We start from the raw sequence: 15,297 nt of genomic DNA, 5'->3' as shown, positions 1-15,297 counted from the left end.
TATTTCTTTGCTTAGTAATGTTCATGTTAGCAAGTTCGGAATTGAAGATTATCTGATGTCCTATTCCAGTTCCGGTTCCCGTTTCCGCTTACTTTCCCAACATATTATATGAATCTTATTTCGAAGTAGATTGCTATGGCAAACTAAACCTACTATTGGCATAGATAAGCTCATTGACGTGAATTTCAGTAGTGAAATCTCGCGGGAGCCTTGAATTTTTCGGGATAAAATGTAGCCTTTGTCCTTTCCCAAGCTCTAGTCTATCACTGTAATCAAAATCAGTTCAGCTTCAGCGTAAAAGCATAACAAACAAACTTACATTCACATTTATAATATTAGTAGAGATTAGATAAAGTATACATGCCATACAAGTATTGGTATTTATTTTTGTAACAGGATCCAATTGATGCCAGATGAACGAAGAGTTCTACAAACGAAGCCAAAGAAGAAGACGTGTAACCCCTTCTACGATGAGACCTTCGTATATCAAGTAAGTTAAGTATACACTTTAAAGTAACTGACTTAAGACCTCATCGTCCATAAACAAAGTATACTACCGTTATAGATGAACCCTGTGTGAAAGTGAAATAGCTATCATTACGTAAAAACCTAGGTGTGAGAAAGAGACATAATAGATGAATACCATGAAACCGTTTTGAAACAATTTAGTGTCCATTAGTCTCCTGTCAAATTGGACCGCGTTTTAATTTTAGTATTTTGATCGTTATTGTTCAGTGTTTTAACGGATATTATTTAAAAAGTAGAATGTTGTTGTGTTCTGTATTACATTGTGTTGTTAGATAAAGCAAAAATCCAACTAAAGAAACATTTCACAGGTAAATACTACTTCTTCAATACTACTTTCATGATGCTTATTTTTGTAGAATATATTCGCTAAAATACTTAATATTAAATAATATATACGCAGTATATGCTCTATTTTCTTAAGATTATAATCATTTAAGAATATATGTTTTAGATAATAAAATATTTTATACGTGAATATGACGCCGTTTATCAATATTTTGTCATAGGGATTGACCAAAAGCAAAATACTACACACCACTAAATCACTAACACATCTGTAAAACTAGCACACATGAACATTTTAAATTTAGTCTTGCCGTAATGAGGAGAGTGTTTGTCTCAACGCTAGTATACTAAGTTTGTGGATACTTCAGTCTTTTCAGTTAACGATCAATGTCAAAATAACAGTTTATTACTGACTGTAAATGCATGTTTTATGATACTTATAGCGGATACAGGTGTTATCTTTGATATTTTTGTCTGAATTTGTGAACTAAATCTTACTTAATGGTCACATTGCAATGCGAAGTCTCCTGTGGCCTCTCGTCTACATATAATGAAATTCCGTGTCTGCTCATTAAAAATTTTTCTTTGTAAGTATTAAAGCGAGGCCAAAAAAAGAACTCTAGAAAATTCTGTTTTTTTTTGTGCATGCTTTTCTCAGATACGCCTAAACCAATTTTAATGCAATTTTCACTGATGTTTTGTGACTGGCTCCTTGTTAAATTTAGTGTAGCTTCATTCCTATCAGTTCAGATACAAACAAGTTCAATTTATTGGTCATAATAATGTGATAACGATAACTATAACTATCAGCCTATTGAAACTCTCTAAGAAAAAAGCGATTCACGCGATTGTATGAAACGTGCAGTCATTGATAGATTGACAGATGACGGCTATAATTTTGTAAAAAACGGAGATAACCGCAATCCAAAACGTTTCAAGCAACTGTTCGCTTTCAAACTTAGCCAGATTATACTTCGTCGCCAATCAATTTAGTTTACATGCAATCATATCAAATGATTCCATGTTTCATAGTAAACTAAATTTTTACTTAGGCAGTCCCGCCGCTTCTTTTATTTATTTAGGCAAACTCTACGGCATTTCTATTTTACAAATATTGCCTTTTACAAAGTTTGACAGGTAAAATTATAATAAGATAAGAACGCTGGTAAATAAATGGTAATTATACGATAAAAGAAGAAGAAGTCCTGAACAATGTGTGCTTGTGATACATGATTATAAAATAGATATGCGTATAGTGTGTATTAATATGTGTTCCGAATATGAGAGAGTGTTGTGAGTTGTGAGTAGTGTGTAGTGTTCAGTCTAATTGGCATCGTTCTCAGCTTTGGACATGTGCTCGATCACTGAGTTAATAAATTTATTATTATTATTATTTAAAAAAATGTAAATAACTATAAATTTATTTTCGTATAAATTTACTATCCTGTGCAGAACTGAATGTCTGCCATAGTTAGTAGGCGGCTGGCCGCATCGAATAATAATTTCATGTCTGTTACTTTCCGTGTATCTGCAAGTGTAAGTATACCAAAATATATAAGTCTATCCTCGTACATAAATACTCTTACACAGTATTTACATTCTCTTTGACAACTATTATCCTACCAGTGACGCATTGTTATCGAACGTGACAATAACCAGTCGAGCGTAGTCAGCAATATAGAGTAACTCTCTGAAAACTCATTCCTCAAAGGAGTTTGTGACGTTTTCAGGTCAACGTTAATGGGTTATTACTTAGAACTCCAATAATGTTATGTCGTTTGAGTTCAAATAGTTCCGTTATATACTTTTATTTTTAAATACAATGTAGCTATTGTTACTTATACATTTTTACTTCATTAATAGTTTAATACGACACAGTTGAAAATTAAAATGGTTATTGATTATCATTATTTTTTCTGCAACTGCCTGTCACTTCTGCTTATCGGTTTAACCGATTTTGACGAAAGTCTGTGTATATTTGAGAGAGTCAAACAATTTTTTTTTTTGATGTAACCTTTTTAGTGTTTGGAGCCAATCCGATAAAAATATCCCAAGAGATAGTATTACAAGTTTATCCATATTATTTAAATAGATATGAAAAGAATTTTTCAGCAACTATCAACATGAAAGTATAATGGCTCTGTGAATGGCTGGATGACTCGGCGTTGCTAGAGAAGTCGCTTTTTGTGTGTCTTCTACTTCATTTATGTGCATTACGGGGTTGCGGTGATCACTTAACATCAGGTGACACAAGCTCATTTGTCCTCCTCTTCCATAAAAAAAATAGTATATGAAATCAGCTATTGAAAGTCGAAAACTACCAACTCAGAAATGAATGCCTCAGACGTTAGAATACCAGAGCAAGAAACTCAGCTGATTCTTTTTTTTTAATTTCGATAGAATAAACGACCGTTTTCAATAACGTATCTCTAGTTACGGATACATTGCTGTCACCGTTTAATGACAAGATCATATCCATAGTTATGTCTAATATAGTTAGAGTCCAATGCTTTATGTCGATAGGTTATTGAAATGTAAGTAAGCGTAAAATAATAGATTTGTCTACCTCTAGTAACTTAGACTAAGGATAGATAGGTTATTAAAACGGCCGTAAATTTATAATTTAGCCTCACAGCGGTCACTCCATTCCCAATATGTTGTATCATTAGTCTTAGTCTGTAAGACACAAGTACGAAATTCCCGTACGCTGGTAGGAACATATCGAATTTCATAACTATTGAGAAAATTCAACGTGACATTCATAACAATAAATTACTCAAAAATTAATTCGATGAATAACATTATAGGTAGATCAGCTTAATGAAAATAATATTTTATTGAAAATAATAACTTACTAGGTAAAATTGTTTTTTTTTTATTTTTCTATAGATACCGCCGGGTAAGTTGGAAAGTCTTACACTGAAGTTGTCAGTGATCGACACTGGTCGTGTTGGAAGAAACCAGCCTCTCATTGGACACATTATCTTACCACTCAGTGAACTAGAAGGTGTGGCACCTGATGAAGAACCTCAACTTTACAAAATGGACATTGAAAAGGTTAATAAGGTTAACTTTTATTAATGAAATCTTAAGAAAAATTTAGATATTTTAACTGTTAAAATTTAATCCCTGCATTAAGGTTATGTTCGTTGTATATCATCTATATCCAATCAAATCAAAATCCCTTCATGTAGGTCACGGAAATGACTTATGAATGTCATATTTTTTTTCTTATTGAAAACACCACGACGTCTTTCGTAAAGGGTTGAGCTGATGAGAGAAGTGGCAAGAAACTCATTGCCACTCTTTTAAATCAATATTTACATTTTCAGCGTTTTACAAATCATTTCAATTACAATATATGCAACATTAATTGATGCAACAAAAATACTCAAACGTCAAATAATCAATGTATTACACGAATAAGTAAAAACAGTAAATGTAAATGAATACAAGACAAAAGTTATTGAGTACAGTAGCTGTATCATCCACCATGTAAATAAATAAAGTTAATGTGCGAGCATTTTATAAGCGATTATAAAAAAATATATAACTTCTAAGAATCTGAAGCAATCAATCAATCCCGGTAACAGGATCATCCTGCAACAACAAGTAGCGCTTTTTCACGAGCATGACGCATGGGCCAGCCATCGCCTCCCTCGCCTATCTGTAGACAATTTGACTGTTTAAATGTAAAGTGCAAAATGTATCTTATATTATGACAAATTTGTAATATGAGCGTCAATCACGTTAATTGTATTTATTCGTCACTTAAAAAAACAATTATTATCCATATAATCCACAGGATATCAAAATTATTTAACATCGCGTCTTGTACTTTAAATCCAATGCTACGCTCCTAACCTCTGATATGCCAACACGTCCCACGCGCCCGCAGAAGCCACCTGCCGAGTTGCTTAGGCGCCAAACCCGACACCGGCCACTTGAGATATACTACTTTACCCACTTGTGTGTACAATAGTCGAGGTATCATTATACGGTTTTTGTTACGGGTTGCTATATAAACAAACTTGGTTATTGTAAACAAAAAATGTAATTTATGATAGATTCGTGCTGTGATATCGCCGCTCTTTCAGAGTTAAGACTAGCGCAAGAATTAAGACAAGAGGAAGCTCTAGAATCCTTCGCTTCGCTCTGGATTCAAACAATTCAAGTCGTACTGAATATATTATTTTGATATCTTTTCACACAATCTATTATTCATTTGAGTTTTATATATTCGTATTTTCATATTAGGAAAATATTGGGATTGAGCAGGTATCAACTGTAAAGTATATCTTGTAGATGAAGCCACAACCTGAGAGTTGAACAAGACATACCAAGATTTATGAACGATACCTCACTCGAACGGTTGGCTCAGTGGAATAGCGCTCGCACGGAACGGGAGAGGTCACGAGTTCGAGTCCCGCATCGTTCATAAATTTTGTTTGTAAATTAAATTTGTGTAAATAATCCCAGAAGTGTGAGTTATATCTTCAAAATATTACAAATGTATCGTTAAAATGTTTTTTTGTGTTTTTTTTCTGAAACAGGAGATTCAAGAGCCTACCTCTGACTTGGGAGAAGTTCAAGTATCGTTACTCTATAACGAGAACCTTCATCGACTCACGGTCACTGTCATAGAAGTAAGAGGACTCAAGGTAATTATGAGATTTTTTGAACATGGAATTAAAAACCTTAAAAAATATAATATAATAACCAAAGATTCCGAGGATACTGGCAGCGTTCCCCCTTTGAATAGCTAGACTAATTCTTTGTCCGAGCTAGCCGAGCCAGCTCTTCGGTCTTCTGTGATGTTGACTAACCATTTTACTTTTTCCTTTAAAAGCCTTAGCTAGCCTTAGCCTTAGCCTAGCGTTAGGATCCCACGGACCAAGGGTCTCGACACCGAATGGGACAAAATCATATTCGGAGCCTAGACCCCTGTATTTGCATGCTTTAGCTTTTTCAGCCGCTTCACAAGTCGCACCAGCTCTGTTGTTGGTTCCATGTAGATGCATCCCATACCAGAACCCAGCCCCATCTTCCATGGAAAATTGAGTTTGTCTGAAACCAATTTAAATATAACCCAATTTGTTATTTTCTGGTTTTACATATATTTTCATTAGTGAAAGTCAATAAAAATCTATTTTTTTTTCAAACTTTGAACCTTGCATTATTTCTCTCGAAGACTTAGATTAGGTTATTGTTAGTTAGGTATATGATTAGCCCCTCTCTCTGCTTTAGGTAATTGGTAAAATTATTAAAATAGTTCAAATGAACGTAAAGCACTGAAAATTCTCATTGCTCGTTTGAAAGCTATGTTATGCATTATGTAAAATTTCTGCAAATAAATTTCTAACTTATCTACTAACATTATTATACATTTTTGGATGCGCAGTTCCTATTACTAAAACATTTGAGGATGCAAGTTTTCCTTAGAATTCCGTTCAATTATTTTTTTGTTCGTTACGAACGGACACACATGGGGAGATTATATTTATTTTTAGTCATTGCTTACGCTATGTTCAAGATGTCAAAGCCCCGACGCCCGATGACTTTTCAGTATGGCTTACATAAATAAATTCATTACCTCCTAACAAATTATTCTATTCTTATAGTAGAGTTCTTTTTTTCTCCTTTACAGAAATGTTAAATTGATTCATTTCGAATTTAATTCATCTGAATATTTTTGTAAATGTTTGTCCGGGTCTGTTTTGTTACTCATGCTTGTAAACTCGGTATACACACGTGTCATATTGCACCATACCTGAACTTATTTTGTACTTATAACTTAATATGAATAATAGTATGATGATAGAATATTATAATTAAATTAAAAAATACCTAATATATAAAATTCTCGTGTCCCGGTGTTTGTACCAAACTCCTCTGAAACCCCTTATCCGATTTATATGATATTTTGTGTGTATATCGGGTAGGTCTGATAATCGCCTAACATCTATTTTTCATACCGCTAAATATAAATTTTTTATTTTTTTTTGAAAACTTTTTTATTTTAAAATGCATACAACTTCAAATTTTCACTCATCTATGATGAACGCCTATTTATGTATCGCGATTTTTACATCATTCTATTCCATCCATAGATTGTTAGGGTTGCAAGATGGCAGTCGAATACAATAATTGTAGTACGATATATTTGGTAGGTCTTAGAATCGGTCATCTTCTATTATTATAACCCACAAATTTTAATAATTATTTGATTTTTTATTACTTTGTCAGCTTTTAATATATAATAATGAATAGTTATTTGACTAACAAATATATGCCACCTCGGATCCATTCTGTTTTATTGATTTAGCTCGATCCAACAAGCAAACGAGAGATGGTAGCACGGGTGACGCAAGAGAGAGCATGTCGTGGCGTAAGAGCTAGAAGGACTGCTGCTGTGGAGGTGTCAGAAGAGGGCAACGCGCTGATATCAGAGTGTTTCCACTTTAGATTACGTGCTGACGAACTTCACACCACCAGTGTCACTGTACAAGCTCTGCAACCACACTCCGTATATGCCAAAGGTAAGAGTTGAACCTAAACGTTTTTTTTTTATGAAAATAAAGGACGCGACGAGCAGGACGTTCAGCTGATGATAATTGATACGCCCTGCCCATTAAAATGCAGTGCCGCTCAAGATCCTTGAAAAACCAAAAATTCTGAGCGGCAATACAATTGCGCTCGTCATCTTGAGACATAAGATGTTAAGTCTCATTTGCCCAGTAATTTTACTAGCTAGGACGTCCTTCAGACCGAAACACAGTAATGTTTACACATTACTGCTTCACGGCAGAAATAGGTGCCGTTGTGATACCCATAATTTAGCCGGCATCCTGTGCAAAGGAGCCTCCCACTGGTAAGGTGGTACGTGATACCATATAGCCACATGTTTCAATTAGGAACACTAAGGCTAGCTACACGCATTCGTTTTTTGATATGTTTTCTAAATGCAAGCACGGAAAATGACCTAATAACGAAACAAACTCTCCGAATCACTTTACCAGTGGGAGGCTCCGTTGCACTGGATGCCTACTAGATTATGGTCCCAACGGCGCCTATTTCTGCCGTGAAGCAGTAATGTGTAAGCATTACTGTGTTTCGGTCTGAAAGGCGCCGTAGCTAGTGAAATTACTGGGCAATTAAGACTTAACATCTTATATCTCAAGGTGACGAGCGCAATTGTAGTGCCGCTCATAATTTTTGGATTTTTCAAGAATCCTGAGCGGCACTGCATTGTAATGGGCACGGCGTATCAATTACCATCAGATGAATGTCCTGCTCGTCTCGTCCCTTATTGCCATAAAAAAATTCACTAACCAGGTTCTTAAGGTACATTTGACAATGTCAGAAACACACAGATCCAAATGTGACATTATTTATATTATAATAAAAAAAAAATTTACATATTTTAAATTTAGAATAACTCTATGTTATAATGATCTTAAACTACTTATAGTCATTGTCTATGAGAAAACGGTAATCTTTGTTCCTGGGCGAAAGAGACTTATCTTATGTCCCAAAGTGACAGCAGTGACCGCTTTAGAATTTTGGAAATGAAAACTTCTTTAGCGGCGTAGAGCACTTTTCTTAGGATCGGTAAAAAATGTTAAACTCGCGTCAGGACACGTGACCTGATCGAAAATTCGTAAGAAAGTTGGTGAAATTATAGATGAAAGATTTATACTTCAAGCTAATTATAGTTCGACTATTTGAACTCAATGGTCATACGGTTGTTAGACCACTGGTTGAATCATTGTGGATGCGAAAAACACCGCGAGTTCGGGGGTTCGAACTCAGACGTGAAAATATTTTTACACTTATATCATGGATGAAAATTGATTTTTCCGAGAGGTGAACTTTTATATGTAAAATAATAGTAATAGATCTGAAGTGTACATTTTTTAATTAATATAAATCTTCATTTTTGTGTACGATAGCGCAATAAGTGAATATTCTACTTAACCACATAAATGTTAGTACTTTTATACTAATAAATTAAGCAGTTCGTGCGAAATTATTCCCTCACCATTCCAAAATATTTAAGAATGCACAACGTTAATGTTCAAGTTTTCACTTCTGCCGGCACTCCCGGGGTGTACCCGATTTTTTTTAATCCTGAGCGACACTACGTTGTTATGGACAGGGCGTGTCACTTATTCGTCACTTTTTCTCATAAATAAAAAACATTAATTATTAATATGATTAATTATCTCTTTCAACATATATTTATAGTTTAACTAGTGAGCCTTGACATTTCTAAACGTATACAGTCCGGATATACATGTTTATCGCGGTCAGAAGGCTTTAGCTGTAATTATGTTTACATCCTACGCTTACAACCTTAAATACGAAATTGAATAGATTATATAAATTTGATGGATAACTCTCCCAATGCTTAATACCTCTATACATTCAATCAGATAATACTAAGTGATACACGACTAAGAAGGTATTATAGCTTAGCTATTCAAGTGAAAACTTCTTTTGCCTTATTGTGACTTGAACTTCATCCTGACTAGCATTAAATAACTTATAAAGTTTTTGAGCGAATAAAGTTTATTTGATTTTGAATTTGAAATAATTCGAAACGTGATGTACGGTGTGTACGAAAGTGACATTAAAGAACCTCTTTTGTGTACAGCCTGTGACATATTAGGTTACAATACTTATTTTACCATAAGCAACTCGAGTCAGTTGTTGGAAAAGAAAACACATACCTACTTAGTCTGAATAATAATTGGTAAAATAACTACTAGACTTCATACCAATAATAAAATAGTATTTTATGCAACAGTTGAATAAAGAGGGTCAAAAACCGCGAGGGGCGAGGATTGCGATGCATGCGACCGCAATGAATGAAGCCACGAGTGTTGTGTGACCTAGATATACAACGTGTCGCATACAATATTTTTTCTACTACTTGGTAGTTTAATTAAGTTTTCGAGTTACATTATAGTTCTGTAAACAATGCTTTTTTAGGCCATAGAGTATAGACTTTTTCAAAGACTCAATAAAGTATGTTCTTAAATTAGTGATCGTGGGTGTTTAAATGACAGATAAAAGTAGAGGAGTAGGAAAAATTACATTCTCTAACTAATAAATTCCTGAAACTTCATTTGTCTCTCTCGGAGTTAAGTTTAGAGTGAACATATTTATATATTTCATACATTGAACCCTATATTCTCAACGATCTTGTATCTTTATTCACCTTCTCTTGTGTGTATGTATTGATAAAAAAATATTTATTCTAAAGCACACTGTTATAACAGTGTGCTGTATATAGCACATTTAACGTTTTAACTGTTACGTACCCATCATGTGCCCAAAATATCAGGTTATCTTTATGAGTTAGAAAATCTATCTTAATATATATAAATCTCGTGTCACAATGTTTGTCCTCAATGGACTCCTAAACTAATGAACGGATTTAAATGGGAATTACTTCATGGAGTGCAGTTTGCTCCAACTTGAGAGATAGGATAGTTTTTATTTCGATTTGGGACTCATAATTATTTTTATTTTCAATATTTGTTTTGTATGGACATATTTTCTTTGAGAGAATTTATTGACGCACGGTTTGACAGTTCTGCTGTGAAACAATTTCATTATAACAACAGGCCGGAGCATATTTTACGAAATAATTCTTGATGTTTTTAAATATTATTGACAATTTCCTATAAAACAGTATTTACAGAACAACGTCTGTCGGGGCAGCTAGTGTAATTTATATATATACAAAGGAAAGGTTGTCGGTATGAGAATCCCCTCATATACTGAAGTTAGTTACAGTTCAAGTTTTATGCTAAGTTTTTCTCAAACACAAACACTATTTTAGTATATCTATATGTGTGTGGAATTATTTTATTAATATTGAATTAAATTCCATATAAGTAGATTTTAATTCATAATTTATTGAACTTAATAACGGTTAATCTTCTTTACTACTTAATTTAATATACAACAGAATATAACAGTTTTTCTTTGAATAACGCGAGTGCTATACATTTAAATAAACACTTATTAAAGGATTTAGTAGTCCCCCTGAAAACGTGACCTAGAAAGGTCTTGAAACATCGGATTAACAAAAGAATGTAACTTTTACGAAAAATCTACTATAAAAACACAGTTATATCTACACGCATCTTAATCCTTTAAAAAGTGTTTTATTTAAATAAAACAGGAAATAATCTGCTTAAAGAACAGAAATTGAAAACATAACAATAAATTTTTAAAAATTCTAAATTTGTACCAACAATTAAAGTTATATAATTATTATAAATTAAAGGTATACTTACTTTGATTGCTAGCCAAAGGGAAGGCTTTATGACAACACGGCCTGTTGAGTCAATATCGCTATCGTAATACATACATACTTCAAATATTTATTAAGTAAGCTGAATTGATTGATATATCTTTATTGCAGATCGTCTTCTGGGAAAATTTGTACTAGGGTCATATATGTTTGCAAGAGGTCGAGCCTTACAACATTGGAACTCTGCAATCGGTAATCCTATGGAACAAATAAAACAATGGCATCCGCTCACAAACTAAGCCGACTTAAGCCAAATGAACACGGATCAGACAGATACTTATGATAATATATTCATTAGATAGATCCTTACGTCCTTGATAGTCTTACTTTCAAGAACTGTGTTTGACATATTTTTTGGATATTTAAACAGTTGCGTTGCATTGCATCTAAAGTGAGATATTTTTTTGATTCATTATTATATAATATATCAATCATAATATTTTCATGTTGAATTCTCATAAATCTCAAATATTATGTTTTAAGTATGAAATTGCCATTTTGTACCGCAAAGTTCTTTGGATTGTTTTATTGGAATTTAAAATAAATATTTGCTCTGGGGATCTGGATTCCACAAGAGTTGTAACGCTTTTCCGAGCCGGGTGAGGTCTAGCATCGTCATGGAACAATAATGATGAAGATCAGTTGAGGAGTGGGTGCTGTCTAACTGCGAATGGGAGTTATTGCTAGACCGGATCTGAGGAAGCTGTAGTAAATTATACCATAAAGTGACCACCAAACGTAAACCCCTTCATTTACATGCCGGCTCGACATGGTGAGATATGTAATGTACATTACCTCAAAATGCGATATACCACCCGCATCGGGTTGAAGACTGGCATTCCAAGACCGCGCGTTTCGCGAGAAATTTCTTGCCTCGCACAGCCACTTTGTGGAATCAATTACCAGCTGCTGTTTTCCCGAATCATTATAACCTAGGGATCTCCAATAAAAGAGCATACTCCTTAACGGCCGACAACGCATTTCTTGACACTTGTTGTTGCGGATGTCCATCGGCGGTTGCCTCACCTCTCCCTATCCCGTGAGCCTCTTGCCCGTTTGCCCCCTCTTATATATAAAAAGACAAGTTTTAAGGCGTGCTTCTCTCTGTAGGTTAAATCATGGGGCCCCGATTTTATATTACCGATTTGGTGCAAATGTCAGGTCAGCGTTGCAGATATGAAAAGTTTCAAATTCATTCAATTCAATTATTAACATTGATAGCTCGTTTTCCTCGGGTTCATTCTTTAATCTCTCTATAGAAGACATTAAATTTAAAATCTCACTGTGCCTTTATTAGGCCTACTAACTCCAAATACAGCATTGAATTATAATTGTTAATGCTGATATTCACGCCGAAATGCGCATGAAGAAATTACTCTAGTTTTTAAATTATGTATTCATTTACTTTCAAAGCCGAATAAAAGAACAATTGAAAGTAAATAAATTTGTTGATATTTTTTTAAATCTACAGTATTAGGGCCGTCAAGTGAACTAATGTTTAACTTAGGAATCTCTCGTCTAAGGAGGTTTCATTAAACACCAAAATGGCAATTTCGTACTTAAACACCGGTTATAAGTTTACAGCATTTAAAGTCTATGCAATGCATTTGCATGTAATGAACATTGTAAATATTATTTAAGGCTTAATTTTTTTTGTGAATCTTGAAGGATTGGTCTCCGCTGCACAATAACTAGATACCGCACTACCTAAGAACAATAGTTTCTTTATTGCGACAACTATTAGATGCTTACGTGCGTGGCACCTTGACACCCAATGGCGTCTTTGAAATTTTGTTACAAATGCCTCGTGTTATTTTATTTGAAATTAATTAAAAACAAAATACATACTGATGATATGTGATCCCAGTGTCTTTCTTATTTCTTGTAGTATTCTTTTTACTAAGTTTTACTACTCAACCCGGTCTTTAAGTTTCAATTTATAGCAAAGTTTAACAGAACATGTGGCATGTCAACGTCACACAATGTTCGATACTGGCTCGAGTACGCTCATTTGACCGTAGTATTTGTTGCCGCACTTTTCGACTACGCCTGCGGTATCTAGTTGGAGCGTATCGGAGACCAATCCTTAATCTAAGGATATCACATTAAATTAGCTAGTAATGTAGTTTGTCAAAATTATTGAAAAGTATTATATTTTCGGAACATTTTGATTATTGCTATAATGTAAATTTTAAATTATATCCTCAAATATTTAAATACTAATATTGATTGTTTTTTTCATATATTTCTTATATTGCAACATAAGTTAAAAAATTACTTAAAGTTTTGTATGACTAGAATAATTATCGCCTTAAATATTCCTGAACAAAATTTTCCAGATTATATATTTAATCAAACATTTACAAATTATATTAACTGTGTAGCTATTTTACCAAAATATATAATGTATGTTAATATTATGCCACAATACAATCAAATAAATATGTATTGCCAAATTGGCAAATTATTCTTTTATTTCTACCTCACTCCTAAGTTTTTTTTTGCGAAGTTCAAAATAAAGACCATCAGTTCAAACCAAAATGAAATTAAAGAACAAACAATTTTCAATATAGTTGATTACAAGAAAACCATTAGGTTTATGGGCAAAAAAGATCTTTATGTAGGTTGGAACTCAGGCCTCCTTTTTATCATTTTTTTAAACAAATAGCTTATGCAGTTCAAGTTGTTGGAAAATTCTAATAAGATCTGGAGTATGATTGCAAATTAGTTAAACCGACATCAATAAATCGAGGTTGGCAACTCGTGTGTTCTTTCTTTCAAATCTCATGTCCACCTACAGTCAAAAAAGAGAGTTTGGTGGTAAGCTCATAACTTCAATGAAAACTGTTGTTTGGATTTATACCACACTTAGAACGACATTTTCTCTCAATTCCCTGTGACCAATGGAAACGCGCAATCGTAGTGTAGGTACGGATTTAAACTTAATTTATAATCGGAAGTATGCGTTACCTTTACATAGATACTTACCACTTACAATCCTTTTCCCCTAATATTGGTATAAAAGAGATTATTACCTAAGCCGCGACCTCGATTTAATATTACTGTACGACTTTATAGAACTCCTTTATTGCACAATTTACAACAAGTAGTAACAAGTAAGAAGTATGTGAGTAAGTTATCAAAGCAAATACTAAAACTTTGTATACATAAGGCGGTTTTAAATCAAGTAGGTATACAGAAAGCACCACGATGAACACAAATAGCTGCAGGTGTCTTTGATAAATAAAATATTTACCAAGACATTCCTAGGCGAACACGTTTAAATGGTTCTAAAGACAAAATACAATAAATATTATCTTGTGATGGAGCTAGAAGGTGGATATCGAAACTCTATAATAAAAAGAAATACGTAATACATAATAATATGGATTGTCTATTATATTATGAGTAACATGTGGTAGAAAATTGTGTAAAGGAACTGGTGCGGCGGGTGGGAGCCGCATCGTATTTTATAGTGACCGCTCCCGAAATAATGTTTTAAAGTTATCAACGGATGAACCTGGGGCTCATCTTTTCATAAACATGAACGGGGCGGCCAATTTTTAAGTACGATAATTAGGAAGGTTGACAAATTAGGACCGTGAAAGTCACAATATAATTAATATATGTACCTAATGTTCCCAACCTCAAGAATTAGACAGACTTGTAAACTACTTGACAAACGACAATCTTATCTCTTATATTGTCTTGTGAAAAAACTGATACAGAATTTTAGAAATTAGTAATTAGTTTTAAGACGAACATCTTAGCATTCCGTGGATTCGTTGCGCTCGTCAATCGTGTGGCAGAGTGAGAAACTCCGAACAATGCTCGAATATTGTGACTTATATTATTAATTAATTTGAAGAATTTTTTGGTTGTTTATTTGAACTCGATAAACTCAGGATCTACCAGTCAAATTACAAAAAATTATAAATGAAAAGCATTAGTAGTACAAGAAATGGAAACTTAACGGCAACCTATGAGACTGTCAGACCTTTTCCCTTCTTCGTAATAGTTTCAATAAGATGCAGGCAGAATGTAACAAAAAACATACAGAACTTTTGAACATAATATTAAAGCCCATCCAAAGCTGCTTTGGTCCTTCGTTAAATCATAAAAATCCGCTAGTACCGTTTCTGAAAGGATGATGTATA

The 15,297-nt window shown here is 33.7% G+C and overlaps 1 protein-coding gene across 1 annotated transcript in view; it reads left to right on the top strand.

Annotated features, from left to right (window-relative positions):
* Positions 1-13,461, top strand: part of LOC126965966 (synaptotagmin-15-like) — a 71,818-nt gene extending 58,357 nt beyond the window's left edge. Inside the window, exons 8-12 of the mRNA XM_050809811.1 lie at positions 397-490; positions 3,703-3,870; positions 5,367-5,474; positions 7,139-7,352; positions 11,252-13,461. Of these exons, the coding sequence (XP_050665768.1) occupies positions 397-490; positions 3,703-3,870; positions 5,367-5,474; positions 7,139-7,352; positions 11,252-11,379 (712 nt within the window). The 3' untranslated portion in view covers positions 11,380-13,461. The remainder of the gene's footprint in view (positions 1-396; positions 491-3,702; positions 3,871-5,366; positions 5,475-7,138; positions 7,353-11,251) is intronic.
* The last annotated feature ends 1,836 nt before the right edge of the window (positions 13,462-15,297 follow it).

This window comes from Leptidea sinapis, chromosome 9 (genome assembly GCF_905404315.1).
Source record: "Leptidea sinapis chromosome 9, ilLepSina1.1, whole genome shotgun sequence".
Taxonomy (NCBI): Eukaryota; Metazoa; Arthropoda; class Insecta; order Lepidoptera; family Pieridae; genus Leptidea; species Leptidea sinapis.
This window is presented reverse-complemented; position numbering and strand designations above follow the sequence as displayed.